Source organism: Piliocolobus tephrosceles, chromosome 8 (genome assembly GCF_002776525.5).
Source record: "Piliocolobus tephrosceles isolate RC106 chromosome 8, ASM277652v3, whole genome shotgun sequence".
Classification (NCBI taxonomy): Eukaryota; Metazoa; Chordata; class Mammalia; order Primates; family Cercopithecidae; genus Piliocolobus; species Piliocolobus tephrosceles.
The window spans coordinates 11,968,125-11,987,572 of record NC_045441.1 but is presented as its reverse complement, the minus strand read 5'-3'; the positions used below and the strand labels follow the sequence as shown (position 1 = coordinate 11,987,572).

The 19,448-nt window shown below is 54.2% G+C and overlaps 1 protein-coding gene across 2 annotated transcripts in view; it reads left to right on the top strand.

Annotated features, from left to right (window-relative positions):
* Positions 1–19,448, top strand: part of LOC111547063 (NADPH--cytochrome P450 reductase) — a 76,773-nt gene that overhangs the window by 56,550 nt on the left and 775 nt on the right. The window contains exons 1-13 of one of the 2 annotated variants that reach the window (XM_023218710.2): positions 154–445; positions 4,740–4,788; positions 12,820–12,948; positions 13,712–13,861; positions 14,409–14,533; positions 14,854–14,943; positions 15,542–15,640; positions 16,912–17,028; positions 17,129–17,247; positions 18,172–18,353; positions 18,451–18,600; positions 18,956–19,226; positions 19,298–19,443. In XM_023218710.2, the coding sequence (XP_023074478.1) occupies positions 399–445; positions 4,740–4,788; positions 12,820–12,948; positions 13,712–13,861; positions 14,409–14,533; positions 14,854–14,943; positions 15,542–15,640; positions 16,912–17,028; positions 17,129–17,247; positions 18,172–18,353; positions 18,451–18,600; positions 18,956–19,226; positions 19,298–19,443 (1,674 nt within the window). In that variant the 5' untranslated portion in view covers positions 154–398. Of the gene's footprint in view, positions 1–153; positions 446–4,739; positions 4,789–12,819; positions 12,949–13,711; positions 13,862–14,408; positions 14,534–14,853; positions 14,944–15,541; positions 15,641–16,911; positions 17,029–17,128; positions 17,248–18,171; positions 18,354–18,450; positions 18,601–18,955; positions 19,227–19,297; positions 19,444–19,448 lie in introns of those variants that run through there. The other variant, XM_023218709.2, reaches the window with a different exon arrangement.

Below are 19,448 nucleotides of genomic sequence, written 5' to 3'. Positions count from 1 at the left end.
GGCTCCGATATAAACAGTTACCAAGGAGACCCGAGTCGGGGTTGGAAAGGTTTTCTCCTTCCCTCGGTCCATACAGAAGGAGGAGGGGTGTGCGCCCGGCGCAGGGGCTCATGGGAGGCTTCAGTCTGGAGTCCTGAGTCCTGCCTGCTGGGGCTCCAGATGTTGCAGAGTTCTCGGGCTCGTGGGGGCAGACGCAGGCAGGAGCTTGGGGAGATTCCGAGAGGACTTTGGGGTGTCCAGGAGCACTTTGAGGCCACGGGCCCAGGCACCTTTTCCCCACCAGCACAGAACAAGGGATGTACAGGGCCGAACTTTCCATCCGCTGACCCCTGCTGGTGTCCAGGAGAGAGCTGTAAGCCTCCTTTTTCCGTAAGTCCTGGAGCTGAGAGTGAGAAGCCATGGGGTGCACGTACTCGTCTCCGCCTGAGGAGCGCGCTCCAAGAAGGTCAGTTCCTGACACTGTCCCTGGCAGCAGACTGCCCTGATGCCCCTTGGCCAGGGGATGCCCGCACCCTCACTCTAGTGCGGGGGCTTCCTCCTGGCGGGGACACGCTGGAGGCCTGAAGATGTGGCTGCCTGGAGTTAACAGCAAAGTCGGCCATTCCCAGGGTTGTTGCCCCTGTCTCTGGCGAGGGGCTCAGCCCGGCCTGGGCACTGGTGGCCTCTCTGGTATAGGACTTACACGCTGTATTTCCCTGCTTCCAAAGGAAGGAATTTGGACTGGAGACCAGGAAGGCCTCAGGCACCCTCGTCTCCGCCTATAAATAATCAGGTCCCCCATGCAAATCCAGGTCTGAAGTCCTCCAATGGAATGGAGCCCGTTCAGAGCAGTCTAGTGTGGGCCCCCTCGGGCGGAGCCTGGGAACTCTGCTTCTTGGAGCCCCCCAGCAGGGCCTTGGGTTGGGAAGGGAGTTTCCTGGCACCCTCCCCGGCAGGATGGGTTTAACTAGCAGGAACTTAAAGAAATTGTTCTGTGTTGCACCAGTGACCTAGAGGCACAGGTCCTCCTCTATCTCCTTGGGTTCCCTTTTCCCCGCTGGACCGCTCACACTTCCTAGGCGAACCCTTGCTTTGGGGCAGAGCGGGCTGGCACACCTTGTCCACTCCGACATTCCAGCCCAGAGGCTCCCCTCTCCACTCCCAGAGCCAGCCAGCCTGGCATTCTGCTTTGTCCAGCTGCGTCAGGTCACATGGAAGCCCTCCTCCCCAGCCACGCGCTGGGCTTCTGGGACAGGAGCCCAACTCAGAAGTTGCCATCCCTTGGCAGCCCACTTCCCGTGGCGCTGTCTCTCTAGGGGGCCTTTTTCTGTTCCTGAGAAGAGAGCTCAGCTCTTCCAAGAGGCCTTTCCTGGTTTCCTTAGCCGTAAGTGTCTGCTCCCTTTGAAGCCTTGTGGTGTGAACCCATCCTGTCCCGTCCACCCCTGTGGCATGAACTGTGCCATCCATCTGTGTAGTCTTAGTACATGCCACTTTGTGCCATGGATGTCTTTGAAATCACAGACTGACTGCCTTCCAGGGAATGCCCTTTTTTCTATTGGGTGTTAACCAAGTTCCCCAGTCAGGCACCAGGGAGGCTGCAGAGACCAGATGCAGCACTTTAATAATAGTGTGGGCATGAGCCGGGCGGGGCCTGTGCAATCCCGTGCCTGTCTAGTGTCAGAGCCAGGATTTAAAGCCAGGTCTGCCCTGCCACGTGGCTCTTCCCATCTTGCTGGGATCCTCCTCAGAGCCTGGCTTCCCCTGGCTGGAGGATTGGGCCTGTGAAGTCACAGGTTGTCTCATTCTAGTCTCGTGCCCTCGGTGCCTGGCACAGGGCCTCCTGTGCCCCCACCAGGCTGGCATGCATTACCCGCAAGTACAGGGAGAGCCACCTGGCACTCACGGGGCAGCGGGGTTTGCCTCTTGTCCTTTTCTTCAGCAAATCTTCAGATCCACCTCGTTGGAGACGGAACTTCCGTGGAAGCATCTGTCCTTTGAGTAGAGATAGGGGTTGCCTTTTCAGCTGATGCCAGATCAGACCTCCGAGTTGGCTAGGGAGTGAGAAGTGCCTTCAGCAGCCTCTTAGTCTGCCCCTGCGAGCCTCGTGCTGGACAGAGAACTCAGGGCTGGTCACCCTAGGAGGAGACACAGTGTCCTGTGCCACGTACCAGGCGTTGCACTCATGGCAGGGACACACGGACACCTCCCCAAGGTTATTCAACCCAGGCCTCCAGTTAAGCCATGGGAATGCACAGAGTAAAGTGCCTTGGTCGACCGGTGTGTGTGCCACAGCGAAGAGGGTGACAGGTAGCGTTGCTGCATGAGGGGCAGGAGAGGAAAGTTAAGTTCTGTGGTAAAGGATGAGTAGAAGGTGGGAAGGGGTCACAGGAAGGGCCTTGTAGGCCCAGGGAGTCGCATGGAAATGTGAGCAGCTTCCTGCAGCCCAGAGAGGCAGGAAATGGGGCGGGGCCGCTGCAGGAGGGGTGTTCGGAATCGGCCACTTTCGCCTCGTTTAGAATATCTGCTCTGCCAGGGTCTCCGTATTCAGGTTTAGCTATTCTAATTATCCTTATTGTTGGAGCCTTCAAAATCAATCAGTCAAGCCCCACATTACCATTTCTATTTATTTGTATCGATTGGTTGGTTGATTGACAGGGTCTCACTCTGTCTCCCGGGCTGGAACCCTGATGTTTGAAGCTGCAGTGAGCTATCATCGCACCACACGGTCATATGGTCACACAGTGGTGAGATCATCGCCCACTGCAGCTTCAAACACCCAGGTTCAAGCTCTCTTCCCACCTCAGCCTCCTGAGTAGCTGGAACCGCAGGCACAGACCACCGCGCCTGGCTAAGTTTTAAAAAAAAAATTTTTTTTTTCGTTTTTTAGAGATAGAGTATTGCTGTTTTACCCAGGCTGGTCTCAAACTGGCCTCAAGTAATCCTTCCACCTTGGTTTCCCGAAGTGCTGGCATTACAAACGCCAGCCACTGAGCCAGGTTCTTGGATGCTCTCTTTAAGAAAATGCCTCTTCTTGAAGGTTGCAGTGAGCTGAGATTGTGCCACTGCACTCCAGCCTGGGCGACAGAAAAAGACTGTATCTCAAAAAAGAAAAAGAAAAAGAAAATGCCTCTTCAAGTCTTTTGATAGTTTTTTCTGATGGAGGATGTGTCTTTTTCCCATTGATTTGTAGGGCTTTCTTGCCTTCTCAATCAAAGTCTTTTGCCCACATATAAGTACATTACAAATATCCTCTCCCACACTGTGGCTTGTCTTTCCTTCCTTTAATGGCATTATTTTTTATTTTATTTTATTTTATTTTTGAGACAGATTCTCACTCTGTTGCCCAGGCTGGAGTACAGTGGCGCGATCTTGGCTCACTGCAGCCTCCACCTCCCTGGTTCAGGTGATTCTCCTGCCTCAACCTCCCAAGTAGGTGGAATTACAGGTGCATGCCACCATGCCTGGCTAATGTTTGTATTTTTAGTAGAGACGGGGTTTTGCCATGTTGGCCAGGCTGGTCTCAAACTCCTGACTCAAGTGATCTGCCCGCCTCGACCTCCCAGAGTGCTGGAATTACACACGAGTCACTATGCCCGACCAAAAATGTCATTTTAAATACAAAAATGTATTTTTGTCTTCCAGCTTGTCACTTGATTCAGAATGGCCGTATTTCAAATATCCTAAAGATTTGCCACCCAGAGAAAGGTGTTTCCCACCTTGCTGTATTCGACCAGGGTTTTTAACCTCATTCAGCTCGAAAGTTCTGAGCAAGGGGAACTGGGCTTGTTCCTATGGCCCTGCAGGCTTGGGGCAAGGGTCAGGAGGAATCAGAAGAACGGAAAATGGGGCGGGGAGGGGATGGTGCGGGGCTAGAAGGCCGGAAGTGGACAGAGGATTGTGTCACCCCAGCCTGATCCTGAGGCTGGTGGGCACCAGGCTGCCCTCTGGAGGGGGCAGACCCAGGTCAGGGCTGTAGTCCCAGGAATGCAGAGAAGGGAAAAATGAAATGTGGCCCCAGTGCAGGGGAAGTGAAGGGGGTCTTTGAATCCCAGGGGAGCTGACCCCTGTGCAGGACCTTGAGGGCAGAGCGGGAGTCAGCCAGGTGAGGGGAGTGTGGCAGGAAGGCTCTGGGTAGAAGCGATGGCGTGCACAGGATTCTAAGGCCACCATGCGGGGAGGGGGTGTGAATCCATGCCTCAAGCATGGTTTGTGGAGGGGAGTGGCAGGTGACGCTGGAGACAGACTCTGAGGGGACTCGTGTGCCTGGATCCTGTGGGTCATGGGAGCTGTTGAAGAGCAGAGCAGAGCAGGGCAGTGGCAGGTGTGTGAGGCAGGGGCTGGAGAAGGAAGAAGTGAAGAGGTGGAAGGTGGAGGCGAGGTCAGGCCGTGGGGACCTGGGCTGTGGGTGGGGAGGAAGAGGGAAGTGGAAACCTTGGCTCTTCCTTGAGGGAAACAAGCCCATTATCTATCTGGGTGCAGGAGAGGTCTTGGCTTTGCAAAGCATTGGTGTCGCAAGAGGCTTTACTGTAGGGGAAATGGGAAGGGTGAGCTGGTGTGGGAGGTCTGGGAGCCCTGGTGCCGGTCTAGAGGCCAGCTGCTGGCTTAGTCCCCGGGGAGTGGCACAGGACACAGCTGGAATGTCCCCTCGCTGTTGCTGCCACAGCATCGCGTGAAACCTGCATATAAGGACACCCACATCCCATGACACCGTGTCACACGACACCTGCCTCCCACACTCATTGCACACTTTTGTCTTGCAGGACCAGCTCCGTCAGAGAGAGCAGCTTCGTGGAAAAGATGAAGAAAACGGTGAGTTTCCTGCATGCCTTTACTCTTCTCAGGAAGCCTCGGCCCCAGCGGGCATGTAAGCAGGTCGAGTAGACAGCTGGCGTCACCGCACAGAAGAGGTCCGGGGGCCAGGAGAGGAAACGCAGCCCGGCTCACCTGGGAGTCATTCTTAACTAACCAAAGCCCTGAAGCAGCTCTGCTGTTGCTGGGACAGTTTATTTCCTTGAGTGTTTACTTTTTGAACAAACCAGTCTAAGAACAGACCCTCCCTCTAACTCACAAAGCTGCCCTTCTCCCGTCCGGCCCCAGCCTGTCCAGGAACAGAGGTCAATCTCACATAGCTGTTGTCATGGCACCACTGCCATTTTATCTCTGCTTTGTTTTTGTTACTTTTTTTTTTTTTTTTTTTTTTTTTTTGAGACAGAATCTCGCTCTGTCACCCAGCCTGGAGTGCAGTGGCGCGATCTCGGCTCACGGCAACCTCCACCTCCTGGGTTCAAGCTATTCTTATGCCTCAGCCTCCTGAGTAGCTGGGATTACAGGTGCGTGCCACCACGCCTGGCTAATTTTTGTATTTTTAGTAAAGATGGGATTTCACCACGTTGGCCAGACTGCTCTTGAACTCCTGACCTCAGGTGATCTGCCCGCCTCAGCCTCCCAAAGTGCTGGGATTACGGGCCTGAGCCACTGCACCCAGCCAATCTAAGTATTTAATTTTAGGCATCAGTACTACATTTACATGGTTAAAATAAAAACATCCACTCTTCAGTGGAAAGCTCACCTCTGCCACCCATTCATCCCCACTGTTATTATTTATGGATCCTTCTAGAGTTCCTATATGAATATACAAGCAAAACAAACAGAGACTCTTATTTTCACTTTTCTTATTTTTTCATTTAAAAAAGCTTTATTTTAGAGGCAGGGTCTCACTGTATTGCCCAGGCTGGAATGCAGTGGCACCATCATAGCTCACTGCAGCCTCAAACTCCTAGACTCAAGCAGCCCTCCTACCACAGCCTCCCAAGTACCTGGGACTACAGGTGCACACCACCACGCCCAGCTAAGTTTTTAATTTATTATTCATAGGAACAGGTTCTCACTATGTTGCCCAGCTGGTCTTGAACTCCTGGTCTCAAGCAATCTTTCTGCCTCCGCTTTCCAAAGTGCTGGGATTACAGGCATGAGCCATCGCATCCAGCCTACACTTTTCTTAAAACACAAAATGTGGCATACGATGTGCACTGTTCCAGATCTTGCTTTTTTTTTTTGAGACTGAGTCTTGCTCTGTCGCCCAGGCTGGAGTGCAATAGCGCGGTCTTGGCTCACTGCAAGCTCCACCTCCTGAGTTGAAGTGATTCTCCCACCTCAGCCTCTGGAGTAGCTGGGGTTACAGGTGCCTGCCACCATGCCTGGCAAATTTTTCTATTTTTAGTAGAAATGGGGTTTCACCATGTTGGCCAGGCTGGTCTCAAACTGCTGACCTCGTGATCCGCCCGCCTCGGCCTCCCAAAGTGCTGGGATTACAGGCGTGAGCCACTGTGTCCAGCCAACTTTTCATTTAAAAAAAAAACACAACTTAATATGTTTCAAAGATCCTTCCATATCAATACAAAGATACTGCCATCATCATTTTAGCTGTACCATGATTCCATTTTATGGCCGTCTGGATTCACTGTAATGCATTTAACCCTGTCCTGTTAAAGGTGGGCACTGGGGCTGGGTCTACTCTTCGGCTCTTACCAACAGTGCTGCTGTGAATATGTGGCTCGGTTTGCACGTTTGCAAATACAGAGCAGTTCCAGAAGTGGAATTGCTGAATCGGAAGGTAGATGCGTTTGCAATCGTGATAGAAGCTACAAATCGTCCCCGTAGTAGTCACACCATGGCACGCGCTCAAGAATAGCAATGTGTGAGAAAACTGTTCCCCACAGCCTTGCCAACAGTTTGTTATTAAAGTTTAGATTTTTGCTAGTTTTCTAGGTTTAAAAAAAAAAAAATCTCAGTATAGCTGTAATTTACATTTTTATGAATGAGATTCAGTAGATTTTCACCCATCTTTTTTTGTTTTGTTTTGTTTTGTTTTGTTTTTGTGAGACAGGGTCTTGCTTTGTTGTCCAGGCTGGAGTGCAGTGACGTGATCTCAGCTCACTGCAGTCTCCACCTCCCAGGTTCAAGCAATTCTCCTGCCCCAGTTTCCTGAGTAGCTGGGATTACAGGTGCGTGCCACCACACCTGGCTGATTTTTGTATTTTTAGTAGAGACAGGGTTTTGCCATATTGGCCAGGCTGGTCTCAAACCCCTGACCTCAGGTGATCCACCCAACTTGGCCTCCCAAAATGCTGGAATTACAGGCCTGAACCACCATGCCCAGCCTCTTTTTTTTTTTTTTTTTTTTAATTCTCTCTTCACATCTTTTGCCCATTTTTCTGTTGGAATTGATCTTTCTCCTTGAAATTATTAGGGAGAGAGCCTCTTGTCTGTGATATAAGTTGAAAATATCTTGCCCGTTAAATAGTTTGTCTTTTAGTGAGATTCCATCTCTTGAAAGAGAAAGTTTGTCTTTCAACTTAGCTTATCGCATTTTTATTTGTTTTGCTGTGTAAAGGTTACACAGTCAACTGTATGATTCTTTCCTTTTGTGACGTCTGGACTTAGAGTCATAATTTGAAGGTCTTCCCCATGCTAAAGAGATAAAGATATTCCTGTATATTTTCTTCTAGTACTTTTAGGGTTCGTTTTTCATATTCAAAATTTAAAATCTGATCTATTGGGAATTTATCCTGATGTAAGATGTGAGGTATGAATCCAACTCTACATTTTTCGTAGCTGTCTAAACACCATGTAATAGAGTCCATCTTTCCCCCACTGGTTTGAAATGCCAGCTTTATCATATACTTAATTCCTGGGCCGGGCACAGTGGCTCACGCCTGTAATCCCAACACTTTGGGAGGCTGAGGTGGGCAGATCGCTTGAGCCCAGGAGTTTGAGACCAGCCTGGGCAACACTGGCGAAACCGCATCTCTACAAAAACTAGAAAAATTAGCGGGACACAGTGGTGCACGCCTATAGTCCCAGGTACCTGAGAGGCTGAAGTGGGAGGATAGCTTGAGCTTGGGAGGCAGAGATCACAGTGACCACTGTACTCAAGCCTGGGCAACAGAGCTATACTCTGAGTCAAATAATAATGATTCCAATATGTATACTGGTTTATTTTCATATTTGCTTGTTTAAGTGCTTTGATCTGGCTATCTGTTTACATATCATATCATACTGTTTTGATTATTAAAGTTTTATAATCTGTTTTAATACCCAGTAGTGCCAGGCACGGTCTCCCCACCCCATTGCTATTATTACCAGCTTTACTGGCTGTTATTCCATATCTATTTATTTTTGGGGGGTAACAGCTTTATTGAAATATAATTTGTATACCATACATACCCATTTGAAATTATATACTTCAGTGTTTTTTAGGATATTCACAGAGTTGTGCAGCTGTCACTACAATCAATTTTATTTATTTTTTTTCTTGGAGATCAAGGTTTGTTCTTGTTGCCCAGGCTGGAGTGCAATGGCGTGATCTCGGCTCACTGCAACCTCCACCTCCTGGGTTCAAGCGATTCTCCCGTCTCAACCTTCCGAGTAGCTGGGATTACAGGCATGCACCACCACCACGCTCAACTAATTTTTGTAGTTTTAGTAGAAATGTGTTTTCACCATGTTGGTCAGGCTGGTCTCAAACTCCTCACTTCAAGTGATCCGTCCGCCTCAGCCTCCCAAAGTGCTGGGATTACAAATGTGAGCCAACGCGCCTGGCCAATCAATTTTATTAATAGAATGTTTTCCTCATCCCCAAAAGAGACCCCATACCCATTAGCTGTCACCTCCTCATTCCCCAGTTCCCCACCCCCAGTCCCAAGCAACCATTATCTGCTTTCTGTCTCTACAGATTTGCCTATGCTGGACATTTCATTTAAAGGAATCACACAATATGTGGCTTTTTGTTTCTGGGTTTCTTCTTTTCTTTTTGAGATGGAGTCTCGCTCTGTGGCCCAGGCTGGAGTGCAGTGGCACAATCTCGGCTCACTGCAACCTCTACCTCCCGGGTTCAAGCAATTCTCCTGCCTCAGCCTCCCGAGTAGCTGGGATTACAGGCACCCCCACCGCACCTGGCTGATTTGTGTATTTTTAGTAGAGACGGGGTTTCACCATGTTAGCCAAGCTGAGTCTCTGGATTCTTTTCACTGGGCACATTGTGTTCAAGGTTCACCCACGCTGTAGCATATATTAGTACTTCCTTTTTATTGCCAAATAATATTTCAGTGTATGGATTCTTACTTATTTTTCCATGACTTTTAGGATCAATTTGTTGAGGAAAAAAGAGCTGTTCAGATTTTTTTTTTTTTTTTTTTTTTTGGTAGAGACTAGGTCTCGCTATGTTGCCCAGGCTGATCTCAAACTCCTGGGCTTAAGCGGTACTCCTGGTGTGACTTCCCAGGGTACTGGGATTACACAGGTGTGAGCCACTGCACCCGGCTGCTTCAGATTTCTATTACATCATGCCACATTTCTCTAGTGACATAAATAGAGCTGCCATTTTTGTGGGTTGAGACTCCCTGTCCACAACCTGGGTGCCTTTCCATTGGCGTGAGTCCTTTGTGTGTCGTTCAGTAGCCTCTGACACATCTCTTACAAAGTTTATTTCTAGGTATTTTATATATTTTGATGCTACTGTAAATATTTAGCTGCTATCTTAGGTCATCTTTTGTTCTCTTAACCTGATCATGATAAGCACTTTCTCTATTATTTTTACAGTGATTATTTTAAAATATTCTTTTGGGCAAAACCCTGTCTCTACTAAAAATACAAAAATTAGCCGGGCCTGTAATTAGTGGGACTACAGGCCTGGTGGCACGCACCTGTAGTCCCACGTACTCGGGAGGCTGAGGTGGGAGAATCGCTTGAACCCGGGAGGTGGAGGTTGCAGTGAGCCAAGATCACACCACTGAACTCCAGCCTGGCCAACGGAACAAGACTCCGTCTCAAAAAAAAAAAAAAAAAAAAAAAAAAATCCTTTTGGCCAGGCATAGCGGCTCACGTCTGTATTTCCCCACTTTGGGAGGCCGAGGCGGGCGGATCACCTGAGGTCAGGAGTTTTGAGACCAGCCTGGCCAACATGGTGAAACACTGTCTCTACTAAAATTACAAAAACCTAGCCAGGCATGGTGGCGGGTACCTGTAGTCCCAGCTACTCTGGAGGCTGAGGCAGGAGAATCGCTTGAACCCAGGAGGCGGAGGTTGCAGTGAGCCGAGATCCCATCACTGCACTCCAGCCTAGGTGACAAGAATGAAACTCCATCTCAAGGAGAAGAAATTAAAAATCCTTTTAATGAATTAACAATGACTTGTAGAAAATTCAGGAACTTTAAAAAGTGTAAGAACATTTATTGTAATCCATAAGGTTTTTTTGGTGGTTGTTTTGAGACTCAGTGTCTCAAAACACTGTCACCCAGCCTGTCACCCAGGCTGGAGTGCAGTGGCTCAATCACAGCTCACTGCAGCCTCAACCTCCCAGGCTCAAGTGATCCTCCCACCTCAGCCTCCCAAGTAGCTAGAATCATAGGCACCACAGCCAGATACTTTTTTTGTATTTTCAGTAGAGACAGAGTTTTGCCATGTTGCCCAGGCTGGGCTCAAACTCCTGGGCTCAAGTCATGCTCCTACCTTAGCCTCCCGAAGTACTAGGATTACAGAAGTGAGCCGCTGCACCCAGCCCCATACGTTTTATTTTGTATGAGGTGGGATTCAGTGTGGAAACTAGAGCCCGCTTTAGGCATTTTAATCTAGAAGGGATTTCACACAGGGAAGGGGGTGCTTCCAGGTTACTGGAGGGGCTGAAGGAGCAGGTTTCAGGTTGGTCTCTAAGATATAACAGAAGTGACCTGCAAGGTAACTGCTCCCTTCGAATCCAGCCTGAAACTGTTGAGTTCAGGATACACCAAGTGTAGCTGTGATCCAGGATAAGAAGCTACCTCTACAGCTGCCTCTGAACCCCACATAAGCCCGTAGCCAGGACTAGGAACTTGCAGTCTGGCTACCAAAACAATTAGAAATACCTCAGGTGGCCGGGCGCAGTGGCTCACGCCTGTAATCCCAGCATTTTGGGAGGCTGAGGTGGGCGGATCACCTGAGGTCAGGAGTTCGAAACCAGCCTGGTCAACGTGGTGAAACCCCGTCTCTACTAAAAATTCAAAAAAGTTAGCCAAGCATAGTGGTGGGCGCCTGTAATCCCAGCTACTCGGGAGGCTGAGGCATGAGAATTGCTTGAACCCGGGAGGCAGAGGTTGCAGTGAGCTGAAATCGTGCCATTGCACTCCAGCCTGGGCCACAGAGCACAACACCATCTCAAAAAAAAAAAAAAAAGTGAAAGAAATACTTCAGGCACTGCTGCAGAGAACCTCACATTTGCCTGAGGGGCCAGGAAGCCTTAGCCTCCCTTCCACCCTTCAGATCTTGCAAAGCATGTCCAATTGGCTGAACCGAATTGGCTGCAACTCCAGCCCCAAGGGGCTCTGGGGAACAGGATTTCAGGCTTTTCAACAGCTGCTGTAGGAGGAGGGTGGACTGACGAGTATGTGAGCCAGCCCCAGGACCTTTCTCTGTTGTCTAAAATTGTATAATAAATATGTATTATAATTAACCAGAAAACACACCCAGAACTCCCCATTTAGGGACTTTCGGTTTATTTCTTGCCAGTCTGTTTTCTTTGTGCCTATGGGTATAGAAAGAAAATATATATGTATGTTTTGATATACGTGTCTATTATTTATATAACACAATTGGATTGTACAGCCAGCCGTGCATATCTGAGTTCTGAGTTCATGAATTCAACTGCAGACTGAAAATATTTGGAGAAAAAATGTATGGTTGTGTCTGTCCTAAACACATACTGTCATGTTACTGTTCCCTAAACAGTACAGCATAGCAACTATTTACAGAGAATTTACATTACATTAGATATTATATTAATAAGTAGAGATGATTTAAAGTATGTGGGAAGATTTGTGTAGGTTACACACAAATACATCATTTTATAGCAGGGACTTGAGCATCCTTCGATTTGTTTCTTGTTTTTTTTTTTTTTTTTGAGATGGAGTTTCGCTCTTGTTGCCCAGGCTGGAGTGCAATGGCGCGTTCTCGGCTCACCACAACCTCCGCCTCTCAGGTTCAAGCGATTCTCCTGCCTCAACCTCCCAAGTAGCTGGGATTACAGACATGCGCCACCACGCCTGGCTAATTTTGTATTTTTAGTAGAGATGTGTTTTTCTCCATATTGGTCAGGCTGGTCTCGAACTCCCAACCTCAGGTGATCCACCCGCCTCAGCCTCCCAAAGTGCTGGGATTATAGGCGTGAGCTACCGGAGGTGGAGTCTTGCTCTGTCACTCAGGCTGGAGTGCAGTGGCGCGATCTCAGTTCACTGCAACCGCCACCTCCTGGGTTCAAGTTGTTCTCCTGCCTCAGCCTCCCTAGTAACTGGGATTACAGATGCATGTCACCATGCCCGTCTAATTTCTGTAGTTTTAGTAGAGACGGGGTTTCACCGTGTTGGTCAGGCTGGTCTCCTAACCTCAGATGATCCACCTGCCTCGGCCTCGCAAAGTGCTGGAATTACAGGTGCGAGCCACCACGCCCGGCCGCATCCTTGGATTTAAATATCTATGGGAGGTCCTGGAAGCATTCCCCCACAAATAAAGGCTATACATTGGTTACCTTTTTTAACTTTGTTTTTTCCCGTGTCATGAAAATGTCAGACGTGTGATCTTGAGCAGCCACGTGTGAGACTGCCTTGGTGACCTTTGCCCTCCTTTGCCACAGTGGCTGTGACAGTGAGAAGCGAGTCCCAGAGGAACTTAGAAGGGACTCAAAGCCAGGGAGGAAAGAGGGCAGCCTGGAGGGCCCCCGCCTGCCGGACCTGCCCGGCTTGCCCAGTGGGTGTCCACCGGAGCCGTGGCCGAGGTCTGTGGCTCTCACCAGCCCTGTGTCTCCTTCCTTAGGGGAGGAACATCATCGTGTTCTACGGCTCCCAGACGGGGACTGCAGAGGAGTTTGCCAACCGCCTGTCCAAGGACGCCCACCGCTATGGGATGCGAGGCATGTCAGCGGACCCCGAGGAGTATGACTTGGTAAGCTGCCACCGTGTGCCGGCCCCAGATGGAGGCAGTGGGCAGGACGGGGAGCCGCTCTGTAGGGCGTCCCTCAGCAGGGGGTGACTGGCAGGGAGTGGGGTCCTGGGAAGACGTCCTCGGAAGTTGCCTTCCTGTGAGGGTCACTGCCATCCCTGCCCGGGCTAACTGAAGGAAGGGCCATTCCTGCAGCTGCAGCCACATGCCAGGCGTCCTTTCCCCAGGACCGGCCCTCCCCTGAGCGCCAGCTGCCCTCCTTGCGGCCGCCACATCTCCCAAACCAAATCCACCCTCCCCAGCTGCTCCACTCCCCACTCCTCCGGGGTCTTGGTGACGGGCACCACCCCACAGCCATCTCCAGGCTGCATTTCAAGTTGATGAACAATTTAGTTAGATGATCAGTGAGCACCGGGGCCATGCGGTGCTTGGGAGCCCTGGAATGATGAAGTTCCCAGGGTGACCCCAGACCTGCATCAGCACAGGAGGCCGCGTTCTGGTGGCTCTTTTGTGGCAAGCTTCACTTTCCTCTAGAAACACATCCTCTCCACTCCAGCCCAACACAGGTGACCTTTTCCTGCCCACCTGACACGAATGCCCATGCCCCACCCTCTCTGTGTCATTCCTTCTTTCTGATCCCATGACACCCGGACATCCCTGGCCTGGCACCACCCTGGGCAGGACCTGGCCTTCCCCGTCTGGTGCGGGTTGGACCTTGAGCAGGCTCAGTCATGGCCGGGGCGCGGTCCTGCCCCTCTGTCTGCAGGCTGACCTGAGCAGCCTGCCGGAGATCGACAACGCCCTGGTGGTTTTCTGCATGGCCACCTACGGCGAGGGGGACCCCACCGACAATGCCCAGGACTTCTACGACTGGCTCCAGGAGACGGACGTGGATCTCTCTGGGGTCAAGTTTGCGGTGAGTCACCCAAAGACTGCTGTGGGCTCCCGGTGGCCTGCGGTGCCTCCGGATCCTCATGTCTGAAAGGCAGCCCTCCAGACCCCCACCCTGTTCTCAGCAGCCTGGGCAGGCCACTCGTGAGACCCTCTCCTCTGCCCTGGACCCCAGCACTACGAGAGTGTCCCCTCCCTGTCCCCAGCCCCACTCAGCTCCAGGGGGCATTGGGTGCTGGAGACTAAAGGCAAGAGGGTTCTGGCCGGACGACTGAGACCTGGCTGGGCTAGGAGAGCTGGAGTCCCAGCCCAGTGGGGAGGGTGGCTGCCTCCACTTCCCCGTGGGTTGAGGCTGGCGGTGGACGGGGCAGGCTGTGGGCTCCAGGTCACGCAGTCGAAGCCTCTTCAGTGGCCCAGTGTTCCTCGCAGTGCAAGGCGCCTGATGGGATGGAGGCCTGCAGGTGTTCCCAGCAGCTCAGCCAGCGCTGTGGGGCCTCCCACCCCGCTGGTCAGGCACCTCCCGCTGGTCAGGCCGAGGGCCGGGCCTCAGAGCGGCCCCTGTGTCCACACAGGTGTTTGGTCTTGGGAACAAAACCTACGAGCACTTCAATGCCATGGGCAAGTACGTGGACAAGCGGCTGGAGCAGCTCGGCGCCCAGCGCATCTTTGAGCTGGGCTTGGGCGACGACGATGGGAAGTGAGTGCCCACCCTGCCACCCTGATCAGCGCTGTGGGCTTAGGCAAGGGCCGTGGAACGTGAGGGGCACACACACCATTGTGTCAGCTGAGACTCAGCGACACGCACCTCCGACACAGGGAAGGGGCTCTCCTGCCTCTGCCCTGCCCCTGCCAGTTTTGCTTTTCGGCTTGTCCAACTCCCTGGAGCCTTCCTGATGCTCTGGGTTGATGTCGCTGGGCGCCCAGTCCTGAGCTTTGGGGACGGGGCGTGCCTGGCACCAGGTATTGTTGCCACATCGGCCTCCCCTGAGCTGTTCCCCCTCTCCTCTCCTCGCCCAGCTTGGAGGAGGATTTCATCACCTGGCGAGAGCAGTTCTGGCCGGCCGTGTGCGAGCACTTTGGGGTGGAAGCCACTGGCGAGGAGTCCAGGTGAGCGAGTGCCCACAGGTGCGGTGGGTGGGCTGGGCGGGTCCTGTGCCGAGGGCGGCCACCCTGGAATGGGGCTGGCAGTGGGTTGCAGCGAGGTCGAGGAGGGACCTTGGTCCCAGCCAAGGACTCACTCTGCCACCTTGCTCTGCGCTGCCCCGGGGCAGTGGGGCACATCCCACCTCTCGACAAGGACACAGCGCGTCGGGCTCTGAGGCTAGGTTTAACTTTGGCAGAAGCGTTCATTTCCTTAAAATCTGTCTCCATAGACTTGGCCAAAAACAACGTTCCTCTCCGTGCCCTCAATGGCCCCTGGGTGCTGCCCGGGCTTTCCTTACCTTCTCCCAGAATCTCCCGGAAGCCTGCCCAGCCCTACCCCGGCTTCTGGGCGCCTGACCCCCGGCAGCTCCACGCCACCTCCCTCCCTGCTCCCTCGCCTGCCCTCCTTGCGCATCTGCAGCAGGGGCTCCCCTGCCTCCTGTCGTATGTACCTGGGCCCTTGCCCCGAAGGCCAGGCACCGTCTCCCCTGTAGTCCAACCCCTCCCTCTCAGGACTGACCCCTGCTGCTTCCCGGCCTCACCCTCGGTCTCCCCATTCCAGCATTCGCCAGTACGAGCTTGTGGTCCACACTGACATAGATGCGGCCAAGGTGTACGTGGGGGAGATGGGCCGGCTGAAGAGCTACGAGAACCAGAAGCCGTGAGTGGAGGGAATGTGGCTTGGGGCAGACGGCTCTGTGGCCACTGGTGCATCCCAGACTAGTCTGCTGTGTATCCCCGTCTCCCCGCAGGGCCTTTCTCACCAGACCCCGTGCCGCGAGCGGGCGTGAGTGTCCCTACACAGGGAGGGCATGAGGCCCAGAGCAGAGAGGGGAACTGCCCAAGAGCCAGGCAGCCGCTCCATGCCCTGACGCAGGGCCTGTCCAGGCCCCGGCCGGAAGACTGGCACTCGCCCAGTTTGTACTGAGCTCACTTAGCCACCTTACTCTACACTGCCCAGGGCAGCAGGGCGCATCCCACTTCTCAACAAGGACACAGCGCATTGGGCTCTGTGGCTAGGATCCTCTTTGGCAGCAGGGCTCATTTTCTTAGAATCTGTCTCCATAGATAGACTTGGGGAAAAACCTAGCGTTCCTCTCTGCGCCCTTGATGACCCCTGGGTGCTGCCCAGATTCCTGCCTGAGCCACCCAGGGAAGTCCATGCCACTGCATCCAATGCCAGCTGCCCTGCTTTCTGTCGGCCTGCCCCAGCCTGGCTGGAGCAAGAAGCCCTGCATTTCAGTGGCTTTCCGGAGTGCAGGTTTCTCTCTTGTCCACAGTGTAGTCCAGGACATGTGGGAGTGGGGAAGCTGTGCCCCTCATTTGGAGACCCAGCCACCTTCCAGCCTGTGGCACCATCAGCTTGGGTCTCACAGTTCTTTTAAGGGCCAGCCTCAGTTTCCACATTTGGAAACGGAGACACTGATGACCCAGCTCTGCCCACGTGGTAGGACCATAGAGAGAACTGCATTGGGGCCAGGCGAGGTGGCTCACACATGTAATCCCAGCACTTTGGGAGGCCGAGGCGGGTGGGTTACTTGAGGTCAAGAGTTCGATACCAGCCTGGCCAACATGGTGAAACCCCGTCTCTAGTAAAAATATAAAAATTAGCCACACGTGGTGGCACACACCTGGAATTCCAGCTGCTCAGGCGGCTTAGGCAGGAGAATTGCTTAAACCTGGGAGGTGGAGGTTGCAGTGAGCCGAGATCGCGCCACTGTCCTCCAGCCTGGGTGGCAGAGCGAAACTCAGTCTCAAAAAGAAAGAGAACTGCATTGGATCGGGCAGGGAGAGCCCTTGATGTAACCGGTGAGACTTCCTCGTGGAGATCTCTGAGATTCCCTGTGCTTTGTGCAACCAGAAGGGTCCTTGGGGACAGAGACTCAGATCCAAGCCCTGGCAGCTCACTGCGCTTCTCTCCTCCCCACCCAGCCCCTTTGATGCCAAGAATCCATTCCTGGCTGCAGTCACCACCAACCGGAAGCTGAACCAGGGGACCGAGCGCCACCTCATGCACCTGGAACTGGACATCTCGGACTCCAAAATCAGGTACCAGCTGCCGCCGTCACCCCCGGAACCCTCACTCTGGGCCTCCTGACCCGGGGCAGGGCCGGCCTTCCGCCCTCCTGAGCCTGGCATCTCCCTCCAGGTATGAATCTGGGGACCACGTGGCTGTGTACCCAGCCAACGACTCTGCCCTCGTCAATCAGCTGGGCAAAATTCTGGGTGCCGACCTGGATGTCGTCATGTCCCTGAACAACCTGGATGGTGAGTGCCACAGTCAGGGCGCCCTGCCGGGCCCAGGCAGCTGCAGGATTGGGCCTGTAGGAAGGCCCTGGGTTGAGCTTCTGCTTAGGCCTGAAGCCCCAGTACCTGGGCAGCCCTTGCACCGAGACTCCACAGTTACAGGATCCCAAGCAAATTGGAGGCAGAGTGGCCGTAGGTCAGGCCCTCTCTTGGGGTTCCCCCTACCCCGTCACTGTCATAGCCTCTAAGGGAGTGAGGTGCTGAGGCCTGGAGGCAGAGGCAGCCCCGGCTCCCCCATGGCCACTGTGTCCTGCTGGGAAGGAAGGCCCTGGGGCCGCTCCCACCTCCTCACCGAAGTCAGGAGTCAGCAGCTCTCCCAGGTCCCCAAGGGTGCTCAGTGGTGCCAAGGGGCAGTAGCCATTGCACGGGGCTACCTGCGCCTGGTGGGGCTGCCCGGGCCTGGTGGGGCTGCCCAGCCTGAGCCTCCCGCTGTGAAGCCCCCGCAACCCACTGGTTACCAACCTGGGCCCAGACTGTCTCCACCCACCCCTGCTAGCCGGTCCTCAGCGGCCGCTGCCAGGGCTGCCCTTACTATCGGGTTCCACAACCCGCCTGTGAGGGAGCAGCAGGAAAAGGGGCGGTGCCGTGTCACACTGTGTTGTGTGCGGTGAAAGCACAGCAGGTGCTTTAGTGTGCAGGGAGGGTGGGCACCCCGCCCCTCCCCTAGAAGAGTCCTGCCTCTGATGAGGACTTCCTCTCGGGCTGGAGGCCCCAGACTTGGCCCCAGGGCCAGGGAGGCATCAGAGAGCACAGGCCTTGTTTCCAGCACCAGCTGGGGCGCCTGTTCCCGCAGAGCCGGCCCGAGGCATCAACCCCTCCTGCAGCAGCCGCCCATCCCCAGGAGGCGGCCGCGTACCCCAAATCCTGCCTGTGTCTTTCCCGCAGAGGAGTCCAACAAGAAGCACCCATTCCCGTGCCCCACGTCCTACCGCACCGCCCTCACCTACTACCTGGACATCACCAACCCTCCGCGCACCAACGTGCTGTACGAGCTGGCGCAGTACGCCTCGGAGCCCTCGGAGCAGGAGCTGCTGCGCAAGATGGCCTCCTCCTCCGGCGAGGGCAAGGTGCGCCGCCTAGGCTCCGCGATCTCCGCCCGTAACCCCGCCGTTCTCCGAGCTCCATGGGCTCCTATCAGCCCCGTCTCACCCCCGTGTCTCCTAGGAACTGTACCTGAGCTGGGTGGTGGAGGCCCGGAGGCACATCCTGGCCATCCTGCAGGACTGCCCGTCCCTGCGGCCCCCCATCGACCACCTGTGTGAGCTGCTGCCGCGCCTGCAGGCCCGCTACTACTCCATCGCCTCATCCTCCAAGGTGAGGGCTGGCCCTGCCCTGCCAGCCGCACATTGGAGGCCCAGCCCCGCTCGCAGCACAGGAGCTCCGAGATCCAAGCCCTGAGCCCCAGTTCCAGCCCCAGCGCAGCTCCAAATGCCTCTCCAGGCTGTGGACTCAGTGGGGCTGGTTTGTGAGATTCCCAGTATCTGTCCAGCCCCCGTCCCCAGAGCCAGTCCGGGAAGCCGCTAGGGGTGGGGCCTCTGAGGTTTGGGTGCCAGGTGGGCTGGAAGAGGCCCTCCTGGGTGGGTGGGGATGGCCTGCAGAACGGGACTCGGGGCCGGGGCTGGGCAGGGGCCTCGGCTTGGCGGGGGAGCTCACACGGCCCTCCCCACAGGTCCATCCCAACTCGGTACACATCTGTGCCGTGGTTGTGGAGTACGAGACCAAGGCCGGCCGCATCAACAAGGGCGTGGCCACCAACTGGCTGCGGGCCAAGGAGCCTGCTGGGGAGAACGGCGGCCGCGCGCTGGTGCCCATGTTCGTGCGCAAGTCCCAGTTCCGCCTGCCCTTCAAGGCCACCACGCCTGTCATCATGGTGGGCCCCGGCACCGGGGTGGCCCCCTTCATAGGCTTCATCCAGGAGCGGGCCTGGCTGCGACAGCAGGGTGAGTGGGGGCCCGCTGGGGAGGGGGTGACGACTGGGAACCCCACGCTCACCCCGGCCCCTGCCATGCAGGCAAGGAGGTGGGGGAGACGCTGCTGTACTACGGCTGCCGTCGCTCTGATGAGGACTACCTGTACCGGGAGGAGCTGGCGCAGTTCCACAGGGACGGCGCGCTCACCCAGCTCAACGTGGCCTTCTCCCGGGAGCAGTCCCACAAGGTGAG